General features: G+C 32.6%; 1 protein-coding gene across 1 annotated transcript in view; it reads right to left on the bottom strand.

The window, feature by feature from the left end:
* Positions 1–6,535: 6,535 nt before the first annotated feature.
* LOC129218058 (uncharacterized) overlaps positions 6,536–27,047 on the bottom strand; it is a 61,460-nt gene continuing 40,948 nt past the window's right edge. Inside the window, exon 2 of the mRNA XM_054852241.1 lies at positions 6,536–9,152. Within this exon, the coding sequence (XP_054708216.1) occupies positions 8,077–9,114 (1,038 nt within the window). The 5' untranslated portion in view covers positions 9,115–9,152 and the 3' untranslated portion in view covers positions 6,536–8,076. The remainder of the gene's footprint in view (positions 9,153–27,047) is intronic.

The following is a 27,047-nucleotide window of genomic DNA, read 5'->3' on the forward strand; positions in this document are numbered from 1 at the left end:
TAAGATACAATATAATTTTAAGACTTTTTCTGTTTTTGATATTTTCTGACAAAGCACAATTTTATTAAAAATATAGTATTTACTTAATTTCACTTAAAACCATGTGTTTTACTGTGGTATTTACAATAGTGTCCGAAATCAAACCAACACTACCTGAAATATGTAAAAATGTACCACTTAAAGTAATTACTGTAATATATGGTACGTACACATAGTTTGAGAAACTTCAGTTTCAATACCAGATAGGCCCCCATTTCGAGTAGCGCCCCAGGCCCCCATCCGTCTTGGTACGCCACTGCGCACGAGTGACACTTAATACCGTCATTTGACCAATAACCGGATTTCTGTACCAAATTTGAACGTTCTGGTGCTACTGGGGTTGCTACAGGTCCCGCACTGGCTTGATCCGACACTGGCTGTCGATGCCGAAAGAAATGAATTTTACTGCGAGCGAGGTGGGGGCAAAGCCAGAGGACGTTCAAAAACGTGCCAGCCAAAGCCTTGTAAGAGTGCTCATGGTTGACTACACAGGCGGCAACTTTGTACGAATAGATATACAAAAACCAGTACCAATTCTATAACAAATGCTTGGAAAATCACGGGAGCAATGTTGAAAAATAACGTAAGGATGGTAGAGTTTTGTGCAATAAATTTCTTTGCTCTATCTGTACTCGTTCTTTTTTTATTTCAGAACGGACCTTATTTTAAAAACACGTCCCGTATGTACTACTCAGGGTCAGTTTTCCCCCGAGTGGTTTACGTTGCAAAATATTTTCGTTTCTCACATCACACTTGGATGAGTAGGATAATCGTAAGTAGTATGAGTTACAAGACATTAAACAAATAGCCATTTCTTAGAAAATATTATTTAATAACTTATAAGGGATCCCAGAGCTAGGATATCCCTAAGCCTGCCCCTAAGCCAGGTTTCATGGTCTAATTGGTAAATTAGACCCTGCACAAACAAGAAATCAGAGTTACAACAAAAAGTCTGATCACTTCCTTTATTCTCAATATTTTTTAAAAAAGAAATTACTCTTAAAAATGGTCGAAAATTCTTCAAAACACCTTTTTCCTTATATTCGGCTTAATAATCAAAAAAATATTTCACTAAAGTAAAATTCAGCATTTTTGTGTGTAAAAATATCAGTTACATAAGTTACGATTAAAAATCTGTAAACATTCGTTGATAAAAAGATACTTTTCAATGAGCGAAACTCTGTATTTTTCTACTGTTGACATAGGGAGAAAGTTGCGGAACGACACAAAATGGCGGACGCTGGAACGTGTCGCTACCAGGGAGATACCTTCCTACTCCGTGGTCGCTACTTAAGAGATGGATCGAGGGCTTTAGGGGAAGGGTACTATGATACTTTTTGCACCACCGAGCCAAGGTTTAGTTTTCGCGTATGGAGGTTGGGCATGGCCCCCCTCTCTCTACTAAGGGCCTGATTACTGAATAGGACAACTAGGCCGTGGCCTAGGGCCGCTACTATTTAGGGGGTCCTAAATGGATAAACCTGATTTTGCAAAAGGCAAAAACCGTAATGTTCGGATACAAGGGGGCCCCGATATCGTAATCGGGCCCTGTATCTGCTTACATTGGAAATAAGTGCAAACTCTTAGTACTGCAGAAAAAATACATTAAGCATTTTCAAACGAAGTTTAATTTACGGAAAAAATCAATAAAGTTGAATGAAAATAAAGCTCAAAAGTTTTCGGGCCCCTTCCCCCCCCCCCCCCGGATTATGTATACTATTCTGATAATAAATGCATTCATAATATCCATTCCTTCAATATAAATATTATATTTCCATGCTTTCGGGGACAAGAGTAAAAAATATTTCGCAAAAAGATCGAGGATTATAAAACTTCTTTGCACATTAAAATGTTTTAATACAGTAAAACCTGTAAAGTTGACCACCTGTCTATGTTGACCGCTTTTGTCAGGAACGGAATTAGTCCTATCTTGTATAATGAAGGAAAATCTCTGTAACTTGACCACCTGTCTATCTTGACCACTAATGTAACCCAAATTTGGTTTGGAGTATTGTAAAAAACCCTTTGTAAGTTGACCACTTGGTTTATTTTTTAAAACTTAATTTAGCAAATAATTTTATTTTATTATTATTTTTTATAGCTTTCCAAGAATACCGACCAACCAATTTTACCAACTAAATAAAACAGCAGCATAACTAAACCTCCTTGTAAGTTTAACCACATTGGAAAACTACTAAGAACCCTTTCATTCTCCAAACTTGTTTTTCTTTTGTTGTTCTACTTGAGATCACCTTTTTTCCTTTCTGTTCAATGAAAACATGTGTCATTAGAAAAGTACAAAGTATATTTTTCCAGTTACAATATTTTGTAGCAACACTGGAATTGAGCTAGACTAAAAGTTACTTGCATTGTAGTGTTTCTGGTGCAAGAGATTAAGAAATAGGACATTTTCATTTTCAACTGCCTTTTAGAACTATGAGAGTCCAGTTTGTTGCTCTTTGTGTAATAGTTTTACATAAAATGGCTTCAAAAAGAAAGTTAGTTGAACTTGAGATTGATAAAAAGTATGAAATATTAAAATTAAAAAGGGAGAAATCCAGAGAAAATTAGCTGACACATATGGAATTTCCAAAACTGGTGTCTAATAAGTGCGGCAAACTTCAATAAGGAGTTATTTTGTTGAAAAATTTTGTTATTCTTGATTAGCTATAAATTTTTAGGAACTATTAATATCAAATAACTCTTTATAAACAATGATTTTTTTTGATCAATTTACTGAAATTTTAAATTCACATGACACATTATTCGTCATTCTGAGAAAATAACCTCTAAAAATATTTGAATAACATTTTAAATTATTGTTTCAAAGTATTGTTAAACAATGAAAGTGAATTGAACGGAAAGAGTAAGTGGCAATTAGTCAAAAAATGAGTACATGGTGCAAGAAATGACAAAAAAATCATTACCCCCTTTATAAGTTGACCACCAAAGTACTGCACCGCAAGAGGTCAACTTACAGAGGTTTCACTGTATCAACATTCAGTACCTTTTCAAGTAAAAATTAAAAAAAAAAAAAACTTTATTGCACAGTCAGATAGATGTTATCTCCAAGAATCTAGGAATATTTATTAACAAGGAGTTACTAAAAAACAAATATTTTATCATTTTTCGCAAAAAAAATCGCTTCGTTTGGGGGCCCTTTCTAGATTGAGGGCCCTCGGCGATCGACTTGCCGAGGGCCCTCAATCTAGCCTGGCCAGTCCGGGCCTGTAGACCTGGATCGCAATAACAAGGTACTGAAAAAAAAATCAGAAATGTTCACGTTTTACATTGTGGAATTCCATATGTCAGGTTAGTCACCTTCTTCACCGCCTCATCATTTCCGATTTTAATGAAATTTTGTGTGAAGGACACACATGACAAGATAAGTAATCCCGCAATTTTCAGAACTCTACTTGAAAAATTTTACGAAATACAGGGCTGTTGAAAACTTAAAAAGTGCGGAATAAACGGAAAGTTGTGACATGCAAACGACTATAACTTCTATCTTAATTGAAAACTCTATTCTTTACCTTTTCAATGGTTTTTGAATTTATATTCTACGATAATTAGGATAGAGAGAGAAGTTACAGTCATTTGCATGTCACAACTTTCCGTTTATTTCGCACTTTTTAAGTTTTTAACAGCCCTGTATTTCGTAAAATTTTTGAAGTATTTCTGAAAATTGGCAGCATTACTTATCTTGTCATACGGCTCCTTCACACGAAATTTCATTAAAATCGGAAATGGTGAGAAGGTCAAGAAGGTGACTGATCTGACGTATAGAATTTCACAATGTAAAACGTGTGAACATTCCTGATTTTTTTTTTTTTTTTTTTTTTCAGTACCTTGCCATTGCTATCCCAGTCTGAGTTTTGGTGTAGTGGAAGAATAGTGTTAGAGCTAAAAAATATATTTTTTTGAAAAAATCTAAGGGGCATGTTTTGAGATATTCAAGGTCAAAAGTCACAGTGATTGACCTTTAAACTTAGACCTGTCGTGAGATAGTGATGTCTTATATCAATAGAAAGCTATATTTCTTAGTTTTACAATGCTTTTTGAATTTTTATTCTACTACTATTAGGAGAGAAGTTACAGTCATTTGTATTTCACAACTTTTCATTTTTTTCGTACTTTTTCAGTTTTTTAACAGCTGTTTTTTGTCAAATTTTCAAAGTAGAATTCTAAAAATTGACAGAATTATTTATCTTGTCATATGTTTCCCTCACACCAATATCGTGAAAATCAGAAATGGCGAGGTCAAGAAGGTGATTGATCACCCATTGTTAGTGAAATAAATGTAAGAGCCCATTTTTTTACTTAATCATCATTTTTGAAAACACTCAAATATCATGAACACAAATGCTTTACTATAATTATGAGTCAACTTTTGATAAGTTTTTAACCCCCCAAAATATGCAGGTCACTTTTTGTTGATCACACATGTAACGCAAAAAGAACAAAAGTTTTTCTCCAAGGTCAAATTAGGGGGCCAGAAGAAATATAGCTCACATCATAAATTAACTTGATACATAATACCTGCAACTACTTAAATCTTCAAACATTCGGCAGAAAATATTTAACGAGGCTTTTTGAAATATGTCACACAACGTAATGATCCTGAACGGTTTTCATTACGAGTTGGGTCTTTACATTTGAAGAGTCAGGGGGGAAAACGCTTTCAGTTCAAAAATTTGGAAATTCAGGTTTTTACCGAATATTGTAGTACAATTCAGTCTCTATTGACCCCGCAAAGCAAAAGGGAGAAAAATGCTACCAGTTCACAGTAATTTAATAAAAACTAATGGCACTGAGGGGGGAAAACGCTTTCAGTCATAGCGTGCAGTGGAAAATCGCTCAGGGTCCAGTTTGTGTAGTGGGGAGGCCAATGAGTCACGTTGCTATGCACCTATCCCGTCGCGCCACACAACTCTTTGTCCTGTTGTTTACCAGTTGAATGTATGTTAGAACATATAGAGAGAAAAACTTTTTTTCGCTCTCCTGAAAAATTTAGGAAAATGGACTGAAAGCGTTTTCCCCCCTGACTCTTCATTTGAATGTAAGGGAAAAAAGTAATTTGCATAATTCAACTAAAAATATTGTACGCTGGCACTGAATATAAGACTCAATGAGTGTTAAAAAATAATGATATTGATAAAATATAATAAATAAATGAAAAAAATAAATTAATTGTTGTTTTCATTCCCAAAGAGCAATTTAAACAAAATGTTCGCAATCTGCATACTTTAAGATCAAAAGTACAATGTTCTTAATACCTTAAATTGCATTTACATTTTTTGATAAGTATTGGTTTTTGAGAAAAAGAGTAAATTTTACAGACAATTTAAAACATTCCAAATCTTTTAAACCATAAATATAGGTTAGAAGTTTGTAATAGTTTATAAGCTTGACATTTACTATTTGATTCGTATGCAAATAAAAATTATTTTCATCTTCATTCTTTAGTTTGTGAAATTATCCTTTCAAGTATTTACCAGCTGCGTTGACTGGCACTGCACAGTCTACCTCAAAAATAATAGTTGCGTCAAGTGACCCATTTTCAACGATCAGTCTTAAATAAAAGAAAAAAAAAACAGGAAAGATTTCACCTCAATATGTAGAAAAGAGCAATTTTAAGCCTCAAAATTTAACTTTAGACGTCTTTGGCTTTTTTTTAAATTAAAAAAAATGTTATCGGTATTACTGATAGGCCTCACTATCCTGTTTTACGGATTTTCAAGAAAGACCCCTAAGGAGTTTCGGCCCCCCAAAGGGGGCAAAAGTACCCCTATGTGTATTCTTGAGCATCAAAGGACGGACCTCTGTGTCAAATTTGGAAAAGAACCAATGTAAACTAAACTTGAATATTGAAACCCCCTATGTGGGGGGGGGTCAAAGCCCAGGGGGAGAGAATCCTCATGCGAGTTCCTGAGCACCAACGATCCTCTGTGTGCAATTTGGCAAAGATCTGACATAAACTGGATTTTTATTAGGAAATCTCCTTCAAATGTTGACCACGGTCACACATGTAACGCTAATAATAAAATATTTTGTTGTTTTTGTATGAGCTTAAGAAAAAAAATATTTGCGAAATACTTACTCAGTATACTTAGGCACATGCACAAAAAATACTGTTCATTTACCTTTTAAAACTTCACAGGAAATTACAAAATAGTATGATCTACAGCTAATTTTCAGATTTTTTGAGTCACACATGTAACACTGTATTTAAAATTTTATAACAAATTTTAGAATTGTCCTACAAAAATAAAACTACCATCCAAAACCTTACATATCTTCTGCTAATCCAGTAACTGCTAAGAAATATTTTAAAAATATCTTATTGGTTTTTATTGTTATTTGCAACAAAATGGTGACAAAAAGTCACACACATAACGCTGAAATGGCCCTACTGAGGATCACTTGGTAGTCTTCCTAATCCTGAGTGGACCATATAGGAAAGGAAACATTTTCACAACAATTACATTAAAAGAAATGAAACAAATCCAAAAGTTGTCTTTAATAAATTTAGTAACAACAAATATAAAAATGATGTATATTAATTTTCATTAGCTGTCAACAAACTGCAGGTTTGGAATCATTGTGTTACATGAAAAATCCCGACTTGATGGTAATGAGCAAATCTCATTTTTGGCTGGACCATGCATTTGCAATGAACAATTTAACTTTTCAAGTTAAAAATCAACAAAACTGATTTCTGAAAATTCAATATTTAAATTTATGATTTTAATTGATTATAAATTCTTGCAGCAACTTTTGCAAGTATAATTATTCTAAAACAAATCATTCTAGCATTTTAGCTACTCATATAAAAACTAAAATGAAACAATCAAAGCAAAATAAACTGTTTTACTTATAAATGGATCATTTACAGTCAATTTGAGATACCTCAAATCTAAAGGGACCTGACGAAAAACTTCGACTTACCGAAAGTTCGACTTAACGCTAGTTTCGGTTTTCTACATTTTAATATTAAAAATCCTCGAATATTTTAATTAACATGTACATATAACAGAGAAAATTACAGAACTTAAAAGTTTTTAAGCACAATATGCAGTTTAATCAAAAATATTGGGAGAAAAAATCAAAATCAAATCTTACTATTTATCGTCATCTTTGAAAAAACTTCCAGGTAAAGGAAGTTAACTTAGAGATATTGTGAATATTTAGTATGGAGTTAAAGACAAAGGGATCGGGACTTGATAAAAACAAAGTTACAGTAATATTCCAGTTATGAGACTTTGAGTTATCACGAATTGACTGTATTTAAATTTAACAGAAACTTGTAACACACAGAGTATAAGATACAGAAAACTTTCTTACAAAGTTAAAATTTTTCTAAATAAGTAAAATATATTGGTTAAAATAAGTGTCCCTTTAAAATTACATCAATAATTTTCAAAATCACAGAGCAGAAAGCCAATCTGCGTCTTGCGAAATTCTGTAAAAAAATGAGTATAGGTAAAGTGGTAAACTTGCTGCAAAGTAGGGTCTGTGGGGGTAATTTGGGTATAAGTTACATTTCATTAAATAAATTTGAAAACTACTAACTTCATAAAGCTACAATAATTCAGTTTTAAACATCTTTGCTCATGAGTATATGCTGAAAATGTCAGTAACATTTTCATTGAAATTCATAACAAATAAGTTTAGTTTTCTCAATTCACTTTATGTTTTCCAAATTTAGGTTCATGTGCTCACTTTTCATTGAATCAAAACATTTTTATTAGTTTTCATGTAATTAATTGTTTAAAAACATGGGATGCTTTGGGCATATATTTCATTTCACTAATTAGAATGAAAAATAATCATTTCATAGAACAACAAAAATAGGCATTTAAACTTGCAGAAAGTCAAAATGCTAAATTGGAATAAGAAAAATGAAAAAAAAAAAAAGATAAAATCAAATTATTACAGGACTTTAACATTCAAAATGAATCAATTTAATACTCAAATTAGCCCAACAGACCCTACAGATTGCTGGTTAGAAAGTTAAGCTCTTCTTTGTTCTCATCACTACATTTTCCTTTGACCACGCTTCTTAGTCTTCTTCTTACCATGTGAGTTTTGCCCACTGACTTTCTGTGGGAGGTCCCCAACATTTTGATCATAGCAAGATTTTTCATCTTTCCCAGGATTTTTTCTGATAGGTGATGGTGACTCTCGCGGACTGATTTCAGGTGATGTATCATAAGTACAAAGCGGATCCACTTTTCTGTTCCCCGGGAGTCGTTCTTTTGGAGTGGCAGCCATAACACATTCCTGCATCCAAGTGTTGATGATATTTTGTCCTACACTTAAATCAAGAAGCCCTCTCAAAGTTTTTGCAAGATTACTTGATTCATCTACTTTCTCTGGAAATCCTGCTCGCTGTAACATTAAAGGCACAGTTATCTGTTTTGCCTTATCATCTGTTTTGCCAGAACTAGCCTTATCATCCATTTTGCCAGAACTAGTTGTTTCACCCGCCTTAGAGGGTGTAGGGGTAGGTGTAGGGTCCTCTTTAAAACCTGCTATGAGCTCCAATGCACCTGCTTCACTAGTGAGAAAGAATGTTTCATATGACTCGACAGTCTCTGAGGCTTTTTTAATGAAACTGTGCCAACCACCCTTATTGAAGAATTCTGGGTATACTTTCTGCATAAAGTGATTCGTCCACATGATAGGAAGAATCTGATAGAGTTTTATTTGACCTTTTTCAAAGGCGTAGCAGACAGCTTCGAACATCAAGCTAAGGGACTCAATTGTTGCAGAGAATGGAGAACTACATTCTTGACTGTGTCTAGATAAAACTCCTTGAAACCAAGATACGAAATCTCTGGATCCCAGTATGCGATTAGGAAACTCCTTGACACATATTTCTCTAAAAGATTTTCTAGCAAATTTCAGCCTGTAGGAACATGCTTTGCCTATATTTTGATGATAGTTTGACTTCTCCTTTGGCCTTTTGATCGCATTCTCAGGAAAAACATTAGAAGATAAATAATGAAATACATCTTGTGCGACAAGAAGTGCTTCTTTCTGATGTTTTGCTCTAGAAGAATTGGAATCCATTATATGAAAAGTAGTTACCAACACAATACATGAAATATCTGTAAGAAAACAAGATTCACATTATACTGTATGTTTATAAGGTCATTGCCATATTTTAGGTACAATTAAAAAACAATTAGCAGACATGTATTGATTTTAAAACTCAAGAGTTGATCTTTCAGATACTTTTAGACATAAACACGTAAATAAATCTTTTATATACAATTTTTAAAAAGCTATCCAAAACAAGTACTGCACTTTAAAAATATTCAATATTATGTTATTCAGAAGTTACTGAATAAATATTTATAGACTAGAAAATTGCCTGTCAAGGTATGATGGGTGAAAACTGCTTCTACATTTGACTGAAACAATTGTCTCTTTGGTAATATTTTTGATGATTGAAATTTTTACCCTAATTCCATTGGATTAACCCTAAACTCCAGCAGATAGTGTTAATTGTTGACCACTTTTTTGTTTCTTTATTCTCCTAAAATTACACTCTTACCAGTAAAACAGTTAAGTAATCAGATCCAGTTCAGCCTTGTCAAAATAAAGCATTTCCTTGCGTTTCAAACATTACCAAAAAATATTATCAAATTATCATGCACTGGCATGAGTTTCATTGTCGGTGACGTCAGGAGCTCTACTCGATCACTGAATTTGCTATTATACATTTGAGGATTTTTGAAGATTTTAAAGCAGTCTAAATGTTATTTCAATTTAATTCATACTTTTTAAGGTTAAAATGTGCGGGAGGGAAAATTGACATTTTTAAAAATTATATCATCCTATAGTTTTTCCCCAAAAAATAACAATTTTAACTGAATTTTTTCTACTTTTATGCATGACTCAAATAATTTCGACTAGTACCAGAACAAATTGTATGCGATGTAGGGTCGTTCCACAGAAAACAGTCATTTTGTCGTGCACGTAACGCCTCATATATTTCATTAAAAATAATACTTTGAAATATTAATGAACAAATTTTTTCTGCTTAACAAACTAAACTTGTGTATGTGATTTCTTAAGCAAAAAATTTTGCCATTACCCTTAAAAATTACTACCTTCTAATGAAATATATGAACCCTCAACGTGTGGGACAAAGGGTTGACTTTTCGTAGAATGGACATGTAATGGTCCTTAGTTATTATGGTCGTAGCTAGTTTTAATTATGCAATACATCTGAAACCTGCAAGGATGCAAAGAAAAATTACATATGATTAGTATTTAACAGACTGCCAAAAAAGTGTTGGTATGTCTCAGGTAGCTACTATATCTAAACAGTGAATTGACAGTTACAGTAAGCTATAACAGTGAATCATTTGAAAATTTAGAAATTAAAGTATTATTTGACCTCTTTTAAGTCTTTAATAATTTTGTGCTGTAGGAAATTGTTCTTAAAATTATATTTTGCTATACAACTTGTGGGATTTACTGATATCAAATTCTAGCATATCTTTCCCCATCCATTCTCTTCAACTCAACTCTGCACTTGTTGGTCTGGGGGTGATATTTTTGGAAAGGGGTTTTCTTTGGTGGTTTGGCAACAGAAGTAATTAGGAAAAAGAGAAGGTGAAGGGGAGGCTGGAAAAAGTAGAAAAGAAACGAGGCAGCCATGTGGAGAGTGAGATAAAAATCCCAAGATTTGAAAAAAGGAAGTGTCCTACCAAGAAAAATATGGTAGAGGCTAGCATATACAAGAGATGAGAAGGTTGAATAAGAACTAGAAAGGCCTCCTTGAAATGGAATTATCCTGATGCAGGCAGATTACAGAGTGGAACGTGGAGCTAGGGTGGCCATTGTGTGGAAAGTCAGACAGGAAAATATTCTGGTGTAACCTACCAAGTTGCCTCCTTACCCAGGCTGAACCCTCCTCATAAGGTATGACTTTCGAAAATTATAACATAAAAAAAAACCACCTAAATGACTGAACTGCTATAGATTTGAATCATAATTTATATACCGCCTGGTAAAATTTGTGTAGGGTTGAGACCTCTTTTTGACTTCTTTTTATTGAAACCAATGTATGATGAAAAATAAATATTTGATGGATTCCCTAACCTTGCTGAACCTGTTTTAATTAGTGCAAACACAACGCAAAGTTTTTTTGTAAATTTGTAATATATATTGCTTAGAATTAGAACAAAAGAACTACTGATTTTTGAAAAATACCCAATGTTACTTTTTTAAGAAGAGACCTAATATTTAATTCTAATTCCGCTAATTGTCATAAACTATGATAGTTCACCACATTAAAAAACAATATAAAATGTTTTTGTTTAGTAGGAAAAATACACATACTTAGGGATGAGTCAAACAATTTAATATACAATTTTATAAATAGTAGTTGGTTCTCCAGACATTTAAGTGCTCTTTGCCTTTCTCATAACTCGGTCAAAAGTGAAGATTTTTTAGTTTAAAAAACCTGTATGCTCTAAAAGTAATACTGTTTCGATATATTCCCTAAAATAACCAAGAAAAAGTTCAAACAATTGTTTTGATACCAAAAGCTAAAATTTCTATTTTCTATGTAATATGCAGCAGAACAAAAGGGCTACTAAACTTTTTATGGTATTCTTTTTAAAATATTAACTATTTTAAAAATATTAAATTTACTGAATAACCAAGTAGCTTTCATCCTATATCTGAAGGAAATCTTACTTTTTCTAGGTTTGGAATAAGAATAAGATAAGGGAAAAAATGGGACCTTATAATGAATTTTAAGTCTGCGTTTTCATCGGCTTCTAGATCACAGTCTCACATAACTACTGTTAATTTGTAATCACACATCGAATGTAGAATTCCTTCGGAAACTTTGGGAAGTGGCAAAAATGTTGTGAACAGACCACCTTCTTTCATAACGCATCTCCATTTAATTGGATTCATGTTTTTTCTTAAGTTACTGTTGTTTTTTTGGATAAACACAAAATGGATGCTGTGAAGCTACTGCACTTGTGGGTGGAAGAGTTGCCAGGTTTTAAAATTTGAAGGAGGAGTTTTGGTTACCACCAAAAAGATGTTTCTGCAACATTTCTGCGATCTGGGTGACCTTTTATGGATGGATCAAGCTGAAAATTACTGAGCAGTGAGATCAGAGAAATCAGTTTGAGATCTTCCTGTAGCAACTCGAAAGCTCAAGATTTACCCTTTCTGAATATAGCAGACGTTGAGTCACATATCCTGTGGCTGTGTGGAGAAAAAGAAGAGGATCCTTCAGAGAACCCAAGGCTGATTGTACTTTCAATATATTGAAATATTTTTCTTTTCATTAAACATGTAGGGGAAGCTGCTGTACCCAAGGACGGTTGTGCCTACGGACGTTGGTCGGGAAATTCCGGGTATCGTCGAGAGAGATCCTAATTGGGGTTCAACGTGTATCACAGCCCTCTCCAGTACTCCAGGATGTTTCAACGCCATCAAACGAACATTTAAGATTCTATCACATTTTTTCGGTTTTAGTAGGATCGAAGTAAAAGAAAAACATGAGCAATTTCTTATTTTACGTCCGTCGTGGATTGTTATTATTCATTTTTGTTGTAGGTATCATGATTGCCTATATTTTGAAGGTTTCGTTTCTGATTTTTAATGTTTTAAAACTGTGGTCCTGTCGATGTGACTGGCTTGCAAAATCAAAATGGCGTACCTTTGTACCCAAGGACACATAGCCATATGTACCCACGAACGGCAATTTTTAGTCTCCTTGGGTCACACGTGAGTCTTCTTACAATGTGAAGTACCTCAAAATGGTGCCTTGTCATCAACGTCCGAAATTTGCTTTCAACAATGATGATGAATTTGAAGTAGGTTTTGAAGATATAGTGTTGAAGTAACACCCACCTGTTGTAGGATCTACAGACCATCTACCCACCTGTTTCATTAGAAGTTGACTTTTATATATATTTTTGTTGGTTTAATCTAAATTGAGTTTCTTGTAATGGGTTAATTTTGGTTAAAGGTTTCAATTTGCATATAAATTGAGGTTATTATGTAGGTACATAGAGAGCCATTATATCATGAATCTAGTTATTTTTTTGTTTAAAAACATATTAATTATTCATAACATCATTAACTCTCTTAAGAGTAATAACTTTTTTAAAGGATTCACTGTTAAAAACTACGGAAAATTTTTTAAAAAAAAGGGGAAAAAACCTTCGATTAATTTTTAAAGTTTAATTTATGTTGGATATTTTATTTAACATTATTTTCAATGGATGTTTGAAGTATTTCAATATAAATTGGCTTATGAAAATGTATTGAGTATAATTGAGTTCCTCAGACCTATTTATATGTTATTTTTTTGTATGTCCATGGGTACAAAGGCACCTATCCACGGGGTGAACAGGATGTTGTACCCACGGACAAAAAAGATGGTTTGTAAGAAATATTTTTTGAAGTTGAAAGCTTTGAGATTTTCACCAGACAAAAATTGCCAAATTAGATGATAAGTTGTAGATTCTGCCAGAAAATTTTTTCCATCGATTATCCACTCCCAGAGACTAGCAAAAATTAAAAAGTAAATTTTGTCCATGGGTACAGCAGCTTCCCCTACTAAATTGGCCTGAAGGTAAAAAGTACAGTGATGTCCCACACATTTCTCTTGAGAGCAGATCTGTATAAGTACCCGTTACTTCGACTGGTCTGGAGCTGTTCTGGTACCTTTTGACTACAATTGAGCAAATGAATACATAGGCGTCCTTATCTAGTTGTACAACAGTGATTTCTTCTAATTGGAAGTTTTCCATCATGATTTGAATTAATCTTGATTTGATCTCAGAATTCCGCAAAAAGTTAGTCTATTTAGTCGTTGCCACTACATTTTATTCAAAAAGCAATAGTGTCAGACATTATCGGCATTACCCTTCTTCGTTTCTTCAAAGTTAGTTGGTAATACCAGTGTATCCATTAAGAACCAAAGCTTCATATAAAAGCAAGTTTTTTCAGAAGAAACCCAACGTATTTGAGGCATATGTCTTTTTATGTCTGTCTCATCCCATTCCCATGCCGAAGTGTTCATAAGAAATCCTTCTTCTATAATGCACATATAGATTGGTACTGGCTTAACAGAAAGCTCTCTACTGATTTAATAATAGCTGCCACACTTTATTTTTTGTCTTTTCTCAGAAAAACCTGATCAAAACGTGAGGGAAGATGAGGGGCAAATTCATATTTGAGATTTCGTAAATTATTCTTTTATTTGAAAACAGCTACAATCCTGGTGAAAAGCTTTGGAAGACTGAACAGAACAATCCTTTCTTAATAATAACCCTTTTTATCCAATGTTTAACTTCCAACTCCACAAAAGAGCTTCTTAAAGTTGAAGGCAGTAATTTTTCACTGACATTTCTTTCCATTATCACAATGGAAATATATTTTTTAAAAATCATCTTAAATAACTATCTGCTACCTAAAATGCACAAAAAATATAATTTTGAGATAATTGTTGTTGTAACAAACCATTGTTTGGAACCATTTTTGACGAACTTTTATCGTTACTGTGTGAGAGCTTATTTTCTTTATTTCTTTCTTTTTTTTTTAAATTCTCATTTAATATCAACGAGCTGATGTTGTGCATCACATGACTTCCTTTCACTCCAATTTAATGTCATTTCCCCATTACTTGAAATTTTAATGCAATTCAATAGTTTACTATCTAAATATCACCAACAATGGCCAAATTGAAATCAGATTTTAAAAAAAAATCGCCAAATTATAACACTAGTTGAGTTTACATCGAAATTAACAATGATTTAGCCCCCAAAAGGGGCAAAAGACCACTTTAGAAGCACCCGAATGCAACCAAAAGGGGAAATGCACAACTATACCCCACTAGGAGACTATGTACCGAATTTCAACTTTCTAGGACATATCGTTCTTGAGTTATGCGCCATACATACGTACATACAGACGTCACAAGAAAACTCGTTCTTATTAACTCGGGAATCGTCAAAATGGATATTTCACGTGTCTAGACGTTATCCATGCGTGGTTGAGTCGAAAAAAAAAACACTCAACATTCATTCGGGGGTGAGTAAAATGGAAATTAAGCTCAATTTTTGAGTGAAATTTTTTTTGCGAATACAATACTTCCTTTTTTGTAAAAGGAAGTAAAAAAGGAATTTGGTACCATTTTACGATTTATGTTAGTGCTAAAGAATTGAGCAGATCAGCAATGAATTTTTCAAAATTAAAACTGTGCATTTCAGACAAGAAACGATTTGCAGATCAAATATGTTTATAGCTTTTTATGGGGAGGCATCAGTAAAACACAAGTATCAATTCAAACACAGTACATAGCATTTTTCAAAATCGAAGAATAAAAACTAATGACTAAGCTATGAGGGAATATATTTTTTAAAAAATACCGCAAAAAGTTATTTATTTTAGTAGCTTATGTGTTCTGCAGCATATTATGTAGAACACAAGAAATTTCAGTTTTTGGTGTCAAAACAATTTTTTATTGGTTATTTGAGGTTTTGTATCGAAACAATATATCTTCTAGAACCAACGGGTTTTTTCAGAACTGAAAAACCTTCATTTTTAACTTACAAGGAGACGGCATGATCGTGTGGTCGGAGACTTGCGTCAATTTTTCTTGTGGTGAAAGAGGACCGCTAGTACCTTATGTGGTTAAAGTAATACAACGCAATACTTAGAAAATTATGAGAAAAATCAATTAAAAATCGCCATGGAAAATCCAAGGTGCCTTATGAGTCTAAAATGCCAGTCTCTTGACCAGCCGCTGCAAGCCTAGTTGGTTAAGGTGTGATCTTGTGCTCCAGAGAAAGTACGATCGAATCCCACTCTGGATCTTTTTCTTTTCTCTTCTTTATTTTTTGCTATCACAACAATTATTGGTAATGTGTTTCACCCCTAAGTTACTTTCTAAAATTTATTTTTGCTAAGGATCGCAAACCTTTTCATTCACTGAAACACATACTTGCTCGTTATTCTGTACAGTTTGATTTGCCTAGTAAAGGTTTTTAACCTGTGGTCACCTTACGGTTATAAGGGACATCTGCTCATAGGACATTTAGATTTTTTTTATTATCACAGCAATTATTAAAAGTTTCTCTTCCCTACATAATTTAAGAATTTATATATATCATTTTTTTTTTAAATTATTTTCTTTTTCTTCCAGCAAAACAATATAAAACAATTTATATTTTTCATCCTACTACTACTTCGTTACCACTAATTGTTGTGGTAGCATTAAAAAAAAATGAAGAGAAAAGAAAAAGGTTCAGAGTGGATTCAATCGTGCTATCTCTGGAGCACAAGATCGCACCTTAACCAACTAGGCTGACGGCAGCTCGTCAAGAGACTGACATTTTTAACTCATAAGGTGCCTAGGAGACTCCATTGCGCCGTATTACTTTAACCACGTAAGGTACTTTAACCAGGTAAGGTACTAGCGATCCTCTTTCTCCACAAAAAAAATTGACTCAAATCTCCGACCCCACGGTCGTGCCGTCTCCTTGTTAGATATAAGGGAGGCAAGATGTACCAGGCGGCCATCTTTGATCCGTCATTTTGGATAGAAACTCACATGAGAACTTTTCAGGATTTGCTCCATACATGTTCAGGATTTTATCCTAAAAAACTCAGCTAATTATAAATTTGTGGTGCATCAACCCTATTTTTGACCTAAATTTACTGGGCTATGTGTATATATTTTTTAAAATTTATTGCATCAGCCAAAAAATATACATTTACAGCTCCTTATTTTACATCAGGGTTGTAGTTTTGGCCAGACAAAACTGATTTTGACCGTGCCACTGGTAAAAACTGGCCAAAAACTCAATTTTACCACCAAAGAGCTGGCGGAAACTGTATTGCATAAGAGCACACTAATGTGTGTATATATAACCTATATGCATAATGTTACACATTTTAACGCATAAATAAAAGGAATAAAATGTGCATTTATCATAATTGAAGTAATTTTTACCACAGACTTTGGTATTTAAATTCAAGTTTTCTTACACAGTACCGGCAAAAAAATCTTTACATTTAACTGGCAATTAAAAACTTTACATGCAAACTTCTTGTCATGATTTTACTTGGCACTTCCTAGTTATTTGGCCGAATTATTTTACCGAATATTCGGTCAGATTGTGGCCGAATATTCGGTATTCGGACAATTCACAAGGGAGCATGCTAAATAAAATCATGAGAAGAAAAAGTTCATAAAGCTTTTAATATCCAACCAATCACAAAGATTTTTTTTTTGCCAGTACCGTACAAACTATGTAAAATTTATTTTTATATTTTTGTGAAGGTATGGAGATATAAACATTTCTTTCAAAAATGATAATTTTATTAATTTTTAAGTTTATTAATACTATTAAGGTTTCAGGCTTATAGCATGCAGATTTTTCCCCTCAACGTTACTTAACTTTCAGAACTCACATTAATTTTAATGTTAACCCTCTCGCTACACATCCTGTGATTTCAATGGGTAACGCAGAAGGAGCAAAACTTCTGTGTGGATGCATTTTTGCTGTCTATTTAACTGTGCAACCCCCTTTTCCCCCCTTCATGGTTTCATTTCAGCTTTTCTGTGATGTTTAAGTGTTTATTTAGAAGTGGGCAAACAGAGGGCATTAACTGTCTACATTTTTGAGAAATATACAAGAATTTAAATTTTTTGTAGCATTTTGTGCACGCTTATCAAAGCTCACAGATGTCACATCTGCTGACTAAAATCACCCTTTTGCAAATATTTTTTCTACTTTGACTAACATAACATCTATCTGGTTTATTAAGTTTAATATATTTTTCTCAGCTCGTTTTTTTTCAGCATGCCCGAAAAGACCAAACAAGGGTTATTGAAAACCTGGTAGAAAGAACACTTTTGCTCAGGTTTGTTCCATAATTTTAGAAATGTTTTGAACAAATAATGTATTTATAAAAGTTGTGTTTATTGCCAAAGCCATGATAATGATTCATACTTGGTTACCACACCAACCTAGTTCAAATGTTTCTTCCACCATCTTGACAAAAACTGCAGCCATACTTGAGTGAGGAAAATTTTTACTGATATTGTCACCCTGTCATTCAAGGCAACACTAGTTTTCACTAGATGTCTTGAGAATAGAATTTACTACACATGCAGTTTTTCTGCTCTAATCATGTTCATGCAATCAAAACAAAAAAATTTCTCTTAATCAAAGATTATTTAGTACGTTTAAGCTTCATACAGAATATGATGACAAATTTTAAAATTTTTCTAAACTTCAGTTTTTAGTTTAAGTTAAATATTTTGTCTTTATTTTCCCTGCAAATATATTACATACCACTTAATTTTTAGCCAACTATTTAGTGATTAATGAAATAAAAAATAATAAAAGTAAATATAAAGTAATTAACAATAAATTTACAAACTGATTGCAGCAAAATAATAATTATAAATCTCTACATCTCTTTTAAAACTTATAATAAGCCTACACTAATATTTATATTTGGGGAGAGTTTATGGGAGCTGTTCACATGTGCCCCTACATGTTGTGTTCACAAGTACCCCAGCATCTACCTTAGAACTATTTTTCAAAAATAAAATTTTTTAAATTTAAGTAAAAAACTTAAACATTAGCATACATTTACTTGAATGTTCATATAATGGTTTGCAATAATTAAATTTAGCTTATTAGTTAGTTTAAAATATGTTTTGAAACGAAGAAGACAGTGATAAAAGTACATCATCATCTGCTAAAACAAAGAAGCTGTCACCACAGGAACATAAACTGGCTCCTTGCTCTGAAAGTTTATTTAAAAAGTAGGGCTGGTACTGCTATTACTTGAGAATTTTTAAAGATTTTTTGCTTGATGCTATCGTAGTAAAACGTACCATGTTCACAAGTGCCCCCTTTTCCCCTATATTTTTTTTTTTGAAAATTTTATAACATACCCTATAATGCTTGTAATGGACCGACGTTTGCACTCTCAGCAAGAATGTTCTGAAACATTAAAGAATACATAGATAATATCATACAAATAATATGATAAGCAATGTAAAGCATATAAAAAAGTTAACTTTAGATGGAAAAAAAATATTGAAACTGGTTAACATTACTTGCCAATATCTACAATGGACCAGCTTTAGAGTCAGTCCACAGTGACTGACGTTATCATTTGACTATTTTTAACTTATAAATTTTGCCCCTGTCATGAAATTTAATTTTGTTTCTTCTGAAATCAATCTAAAATATCATGATATGGTGCATCATTGTCCCCACACTTGTTTTCAGACTAGAGGAAATTTTTTTGTAAGATATTAAGGGGAATAAAAAAAACGTGACTGATGTTAAGCAGAAGAGACATTGAGAAAAGTGACATATATAATTTGAAATTCTCTTCAAACTAATGACATAAAATCTAAAGAGATTTATTTCCCTTAAAATAGAGATTTTAGACTTGATGAAAACACTTTGTTTTATTAAAAAACTTAAAAACTGAAAGCATAAAAATTATTTAACACCTGTGACTGATGATACAAAGATTTTGTGACTGATATTACATTTACAATAAGTTGCTGCATTATAAATTATTTCTCCTTGAAAATAAAATTAGCATATGTTTTGTTTAAAATTGTAAAATTTAATTTAAATTACAAGAAAAGTACATTTATAAAGTTTTAAAAGTTATACTTTTGATGCATTTTGTAAAAAAAAGTCCTCTGACATCTAGTGCATTAATATTGTATTCCCTCTTTTTTGTGTAAATAATAAATTTCATCCACATTGACAGGCTATTTCCAATGTTTTTCTGCTTGAATCTTGACAGTTAATAAATAGTCCTAGTTTTCAATTTAGATGCATCTAGCTTCTTGTGATACAATTGTTTGTCATATTCTTCAAGAACCCGTTCAACAATTTTGGAACATGTTCTGCTGGAAGTGTTTCCCTCCTTTACTGTAAAAAAGGGTTGGTTCTAAACACCTAATACAGCTTCTGAATTAAAACAAAGTATTACTCAAATATAACTCTTTATAACATGACTGTGCAAGTCGAATGGTGATAGCTCTGAAACTTGCATGAAGCTGTGACATTTAGAAATATTTCTGTATTTATGATGTAGCACTTATATTCAAATGTAATACATGAAGAACTAGGAGTATCTATTTGTCGAATTTCATGTTGGAAAAATATTTTACAGCGGCAGATTTCTTTTGTGAAGATATAACAAAGAGCGCTTTGAATGACTAACAGATTTTACCAAGGTTTCATTATTTTAAAGAGTGGTATTGCAGCTGCTAATTTAAGCCAGGGACTTCAATACTTTAAATTTGTGCTATTCGTGTTCTACTTCCTTCACCTAATTTCTCTTTTTAGTTTTATTCTGAGCTAACTTTGGTAATTATGCTAGGTTTTGAAATATTATTTTATTTTTTATCATCCTCTCTTTTTCACTTCTACTTTGTTTTACTTTTTGCAGTTTTCATGTTTTCCTTTATTTCTTAAATTATCTCGCCTCCTTTTTTTGTCTTTCTGCAGCAGTCAATGCCATTTGTGCAATTTGTTTGAGGTTTATTAACGAAAATAGAAATGTGACTGATGTTACTGTGACTGATGTTACATACTTTAAATAAGTTTTAAATAATTAAATTCAACTATTTCTAAATATTTAAGTGATTAATATTAAAGATATCATCGTAAATCAGGGGTGCCCATCCCCCCCCCCAAGTTCAATGGCGAAAATGCCCCCCCTCAAATTTTCCTCAACTCTCTCTCCCCTTTTTGTTTTAGCTCAATTTATTTGGGTCATTGTCAAATCAAGCAATCACTCAAAATGACCATCTCAGATTTTCATGAAACTTTCAGGGATTATACTGTTTGACATTCTAAATTCAGATCTACTTTTAAAAAAAAAAAATCTATCCTTTTTGGTTAATGAGTTATTAATTTTTTAAATGTGTAAAAACTCATGTTTTTTTACTCATCTGTTGTGCTTAAAAATGCTACAATTTTAGTTCTATGGGGTCAATACAGTTGGTTAACAGCTCATTTTAAAAAGAATTGCATGAGCTTTAATTTGACATGCAACTTGCATGTTTCTCTTGAATTTTTAATATTTTTTTTTTAAATTTAAATTTTTTTAAAGTTATTGTCCTTTAAAAATTTTGAAAAAAAAATATATGTTTTTTAATATGTTTTAATAAATACATCCTAAAAATTTCAGAGTGGGGACATGATGGGATCAGCAGTTATAGCAAATAATGCAATGACACTTTTTTGTAAAAAATATATATATATATGTGTGTGTGTGTTTTTTTTATTAGACTTTTTTTAGATTATTTTCTTTTACTTTTTTAAAATTACTTTTATTTTAAATATTCTTTAAAATTATTTTTTTTAATTTTATTTTTAATAAAGCAATTTCTAATTTGGCAACATTTTATTTCAAAATTATGATATAAATTAAAATATAATTAAAAATTGAAAATGAAATGCATTAAAACCATTTAAAGAACAGGCAGATCATGCAGCAGCTTGTTTACACACATGTTGAAACACTCCCTGACATGTTCAAACAGGTGTGTGACGCATTAAGTCCAATAGTTGAAGAAAGCTGTTCATTCTTATTCTGGCTTTCAAATAGTAAAGTAGGTTGTGTTTGATGTATTGATAATTGTGTTTTATTAAATTTTGCTTAATTGTTTATGTTTCAATAGATGTTCTCATATTTTAATAGTTATAAAAGTTGATTACTTTAAAATATTTTTGTGCAAATTTTCAAGAGTGCTTTTTGGAATTTAATAATGACCTTTTAACCAAGCTTTAAAGAAAAAAAAAAAACATGACTGAAGCAGGGACTTCAAAAATTATTTCTTTGTACTGCTGCAATCCATTTAAGAAGCATGGACATGACCAGACTTGCCAACCTAGACAAATGAAAAATCCTGCAATTTGCATGATAAAGCCTGCAATTTTATTTATCAACGTACCGACATATCAAAATCGCAATAATATCTTACTTTCAGAACAGAAAAGTTTTAATCATAATATGCTAAGATTAAAATGATGGCATTGTGTTATAAACGAATTTTTTTACACAAAAAATATGGATTTTATACACAGAAATAAAACAATTTGAAGTTTAATTATTCTTTTATTAATAGAACTAGTAATTAACTGTTGAGGTATAATAGCAAAATGAATACTATTAATCTAAAGCATTTCTAAACAATTAATAAGCATATACTTGTCAAGATATTACATTTGATAAGAAAATTTTGCTTTAAAAAAAATATTTTATGATTTTAAAGAATTAAAAGTGCAAGATTTTGCCTTTTTTAAAAATAAATCATCAAACTTTTTTTCGAAGCAAGGAGCTTTCATTTTGGACTTGACTGTCAGCAAGCTTTCTAAATTTTCATTTGATAACTGAGAACGAAACTGAGTGTGGGTTTTGGTTACCATGCTAAAAATTCTCTCGCATTCTGCATTACTGTGTGGTAAAGTAAGCAGAGAGAGCATAAATTTACATAGCAGATCATATTTTTTTTCAGTATAATTACTCAGTTTCGCCCACTTCACATCCATTCTTTTTTCAGTTACAATATCCTCAGGCAAAGCTTCTACTTGGAGAGAGCAAAACTGAACTTGCAGTTCATCTAGTAATGCATCAGAACTTTGATATTTTAGAAGCTTTGTCAACACTGGAAATTTTTGGCAGAAGAACTGTACACTAGAAAATGAAGATGTCTCTAACTTATTCAAGTTCAATACTTGAGCATTAATTAATACTTCATCATTAAATGGGAACTTACGATACATATAATCACAGACAGTAGTGAAATAAATCCTAACTGACTTAAAAAACTCTTTTTTTTTACTTGGTTTTAAGGATTCCACCACTTTTGAACATGTTTGTCCAATCACAAGATCTGAATCTAACCTCTGATTTTCCACACTATGATATTTTACATCTAACAATGAAGTACTGGTTTTAATTGCTGAAGGAACAATAAATCTGGATAAAACATTCCTAAAAGTTGTAATTAAAATTTCATGAAGAATATGTATTTGTGGAGATCCTGACTGCAACTTGACATTGGGTTCTTCAAAAAGTGGTATAGTATGAGTTAAAAATAAGCAATAGGCTTTACTTAAATCAGAAGTTAGAAACATAAAGATTCTTTCTTCTCTCGAAAGAATATTTTTGGACAGTTTATGATCACCAACATCAGGATCTAATTTCTGTCTTTTAACAGCGCTAGATTGAAAATTAGCTCTAGATGATGTTGACTCTACTACTTGCATGTTAAAACGGCTGCTTGTTTCAGAGGCCTTTACTTTTGGAATTTTGTAATCTTTTAAAGTATTATTTGAATTAGGCTTGCTTTTCAGTTCTTCTTTGAAAAAAGATACCAACGGATCCCACTGCTCCAACAGGCGTTTTAGAGAACGCCCTAATGAAAGCCATCTAGTTGATACATGTTTTATTATTTTTCTTGTCTCTGTATCATGCAATGCCTGAAATTGCTTTAATTTTTGTTTTCTTTTGGAACTTTTATCTAAATAGTAATATATGTCAATAACATATTCCTCGACATTTACAGGGAGCATAGCTGCACCTTTTTCAGCTGCGAGATTTAAAAGATGGCAAGGGCAGCCAATAACACATAAATTGGAAATGCTTTTACTCATAATGCCAGCAGCACCAATTTTTTTTCCTATCATCACAGGGGCATTATCAGCCCCGAAAGCTAGGCAATTGTCCAGATCAATTTGGTTTTCATTCAATGCGCTTAATAAAAGATGAGATATGTTTACCCCAGTTCCATCTGATTCTAAAACAGGTGAACACAGCAAAGAAGACTCAATTTGCAATGAAGATTCATTATAATATGTGACACAAATTGGATATAATTTACAATCAGTTTTGTTACTACCATCAGTAGCAATTGAAAAAGGACTTTTCTTCAGTATTTCCACAATACTTTCTTTTTCAAACTTTGCCATCTCTTTAATGACTGCAGTAGTTTTGGTCCTTGCGCACCCATATTTTTTTGCGATATCGCTATCGGGGAACATCTTTCGGAACAACGCTCCAACGTGATCACTAGCATGAATTGCGACATTATGCTCCACAATAAACGTAGTAAAAAGAGCTTCCGCACGGATAACATTCAAGTCTTGATTAGACTTAAGGGCATCAAGTTTTTTATTATTTTTTAAGCTAGCCGAGTTCCGTGTATGTTTCTCTGTGCTTATATGTTTTTCTATGTCAGCTTTACCTCGATGCAAAATGGAGAAGTCACAGGCACAGGTGGAGCAAAACGCAAAGTGTTCGCCTTTTCTTGACGATTTGATTGACGGAAATTGTTCAGTGTAGCTTTTGCTGAATGCCGTCCGATATTTTTTTGACATCGTTTCGCACTTTACAATTTATATTACTCAACACGCAACACAACATACATGTACATTTACAATTTACATTACACAATTCGCACTCGCACCGGCCGACACAAACAACAAACAAGTTCTGACCACGTGAGCTAGCAGGAAAACCGTCAAAGTTAAAGTTATTTTAGTTCACCTGTTTCTTCCAATGAGACACGCTACGTGATCAACGACGTACTCCGTAGAAACAAGCGAGTCCCATGTCGTAGCCTACGAAAATTCTGTCCGTTAACCTCTGTGCTGCATTGCATTTTCGTAGGCTACACCTGCGTTTCGGCAGTTTGGCAAAACGCCAAAAAACTGTTTGAGAGCTTTGCGGGCGGTTTTTTTTTTCTCTTTTCAATCAAAATGAATATTTTTTTGAAGAAATGTATTAATTTTTGGTGCTGTTAAGTTTTTGAACAAAAATCCGGAGATATCAGCGCTAAATCCGGATGTGTCGAAAATAACGTAAAGTACGGAGACTCAGGCCTAAATCCGGAGGGTTGGCAAGTCTGCATGACTATTACAAGAAAAATTTAAGAACTGTGAGTAATAATGTATCAAAGCATCATAAGGAAGTAATTGAAGGCTATAAAGTATGATACTTGCCACAAAGCTGTACAAAAATTACCTTTAGTTACCTCAGATTATAAGGAAATTTCAGATGAAGCTCTGAGTGAAACAGATCATGAGACTGAAATTTCAACTCCAGAAAAGTCTAAAGCTATTGAAATTTTAAATGAAAGTCTTCTTGGAGTAATTGATGAAACTCCCATAAAAAAAAAATTTGTCTTAGTGAAAAGAAGTACCCCCACACAAAATTAACTAAGATCACTGAAGTTTTAGGAACTCAACTATTTGGTTTAAGCTCAAAAAATCAGATGCTCTCATAAAGTTCGATTATGATAGTGAAATAATTAGCCGACTTAAAGAGAAATTCTCCAGTACAACTGACAAAAGCTTAAAACTGCAAATTTTAACACTTCCAGAAAGTTGGACCTTAAAGCAAATAGAAAACGAATTTAAAGTGACAAATTTCATTGCTAGAAAAGCTAAAAAACTCATGAAGGACAAAGGAATAATGTCTGCTCCTGATCTAAAACCCAGAAAGGCATTAAGCCCAGAGACAGTGAATCTAGTGAAACAATTTTATGAATGTGATGAAATCAGTCGTCAGATGCCTGGTAAGAAAGACTTTGTTTCTATTAAAGTGGATGGAAGAGCAATTCATCTCCAAAAGTTTTTAATTTTAAATACCTTAAGAGAATCTTATGTGCTATTCAAAGAACATTATCCTGATAAAAAAATAGGCTTCTCCAAATTTTTAGAACTTCGTCCGAAAAACTGTGTTCTTGCTGGATCAGCTGGAACACATTCAGTTTGTGTATGCGCTATTCACCAGAATGCAAAATTGATGATGGCTCAGTGTAAATTACCAGAATTGATTAACAGGGACAAACCAATCAAAACTTATAAAGACTTACTTATTTTAATGATTTGCGAAATGCCTACAGACAAGTGTTATTTCCGTCAATGTAACAACTGTTCAGATACTAATAATTTCAAATATCTTTTTGAAGATTCGTTTGAGCAAAACAGCATTGATACTGTAACATACAAGCAGTGGATGCAAATTGATAATAGGACTGCACTTGAAGCAATAACAAAACAAACTGATGATTTCTTAAATTGTTTGTTTGATAGCTTACCCAAACTGCTGAAACATTCTTTTATTGCTAGCAAACAATCTGCTTATCTCAGATATATGAAAAAAAAATCTGGTTGAAAATCAATGTACTGTATGTATGTGATTTTGCTGAGAACTACTCTTTCATTCTACAAGATGCTGCACTGGAATAATTGCTTCCACTGGAACAATGCACAAGCAACGATACATCCTTTTGTTGTATACTACATGGAAAATGCCATGTTACAGCACCTGAATTTAGTTATTATCTCTGATTGCATGTGCCATGATACAGTTGCTGTGCATTTGTCCCAGAGGCTTATGATAGCATACTTAAAGCAAAAATTGCTGCAAAGAGTAGACAAAATTCATTATTTCTCAGATGGAGCTACATCCCAGGACAAAAATCAATTGAATTTTGTAAACCTCTGTCACCATACTGCAGATTTTTCTATTGAAGCAGAATGGAATTTTTTTTTTCATCATACCATGGGAAAAATGCTTGTGATGGTATAGGCAGCACAGTTAAGCGATTAGCTGCACAATCAAGTCTTCGTATGGTCTATAATGAACAGATTATGACCCCCCGTCAATTATATGAATGGTCTAAAGACAATATTAAAAATATCGATTTCATATATTCAACAGAAAAAGATTACGAAAAAGAATATGCATTTCTTAAAACAAGGTTTGAAGAAGCCATAACAGTGAAAGGAACTCAACAATTCCACAGTTACAGACCAAAAAGCAAAAGCACAGTTTTCGTTAAATATTACCCCTTTTCACACCACACAAAAGAAGAGATAGTAAGCAAACATGATGATGCTGATGATTTGGACTTGAATGATATAGTTGGTTTTGTAACATGTATATATAAT

The sequence above is a fragment of the Uloborus diversus genome, chromosome 3 (genome assembly GCF_026930045.1).
Source record: "Uloborus diversus isolate 005 chromosome 3, Udiv.v.3.1, whole genome shotgun sequence".
NCBI lineage: Eukaryota > Metazoa > Arthropoda > Arachnida > Araneae > Uloboridae > Uloborus > Uloborus diversus.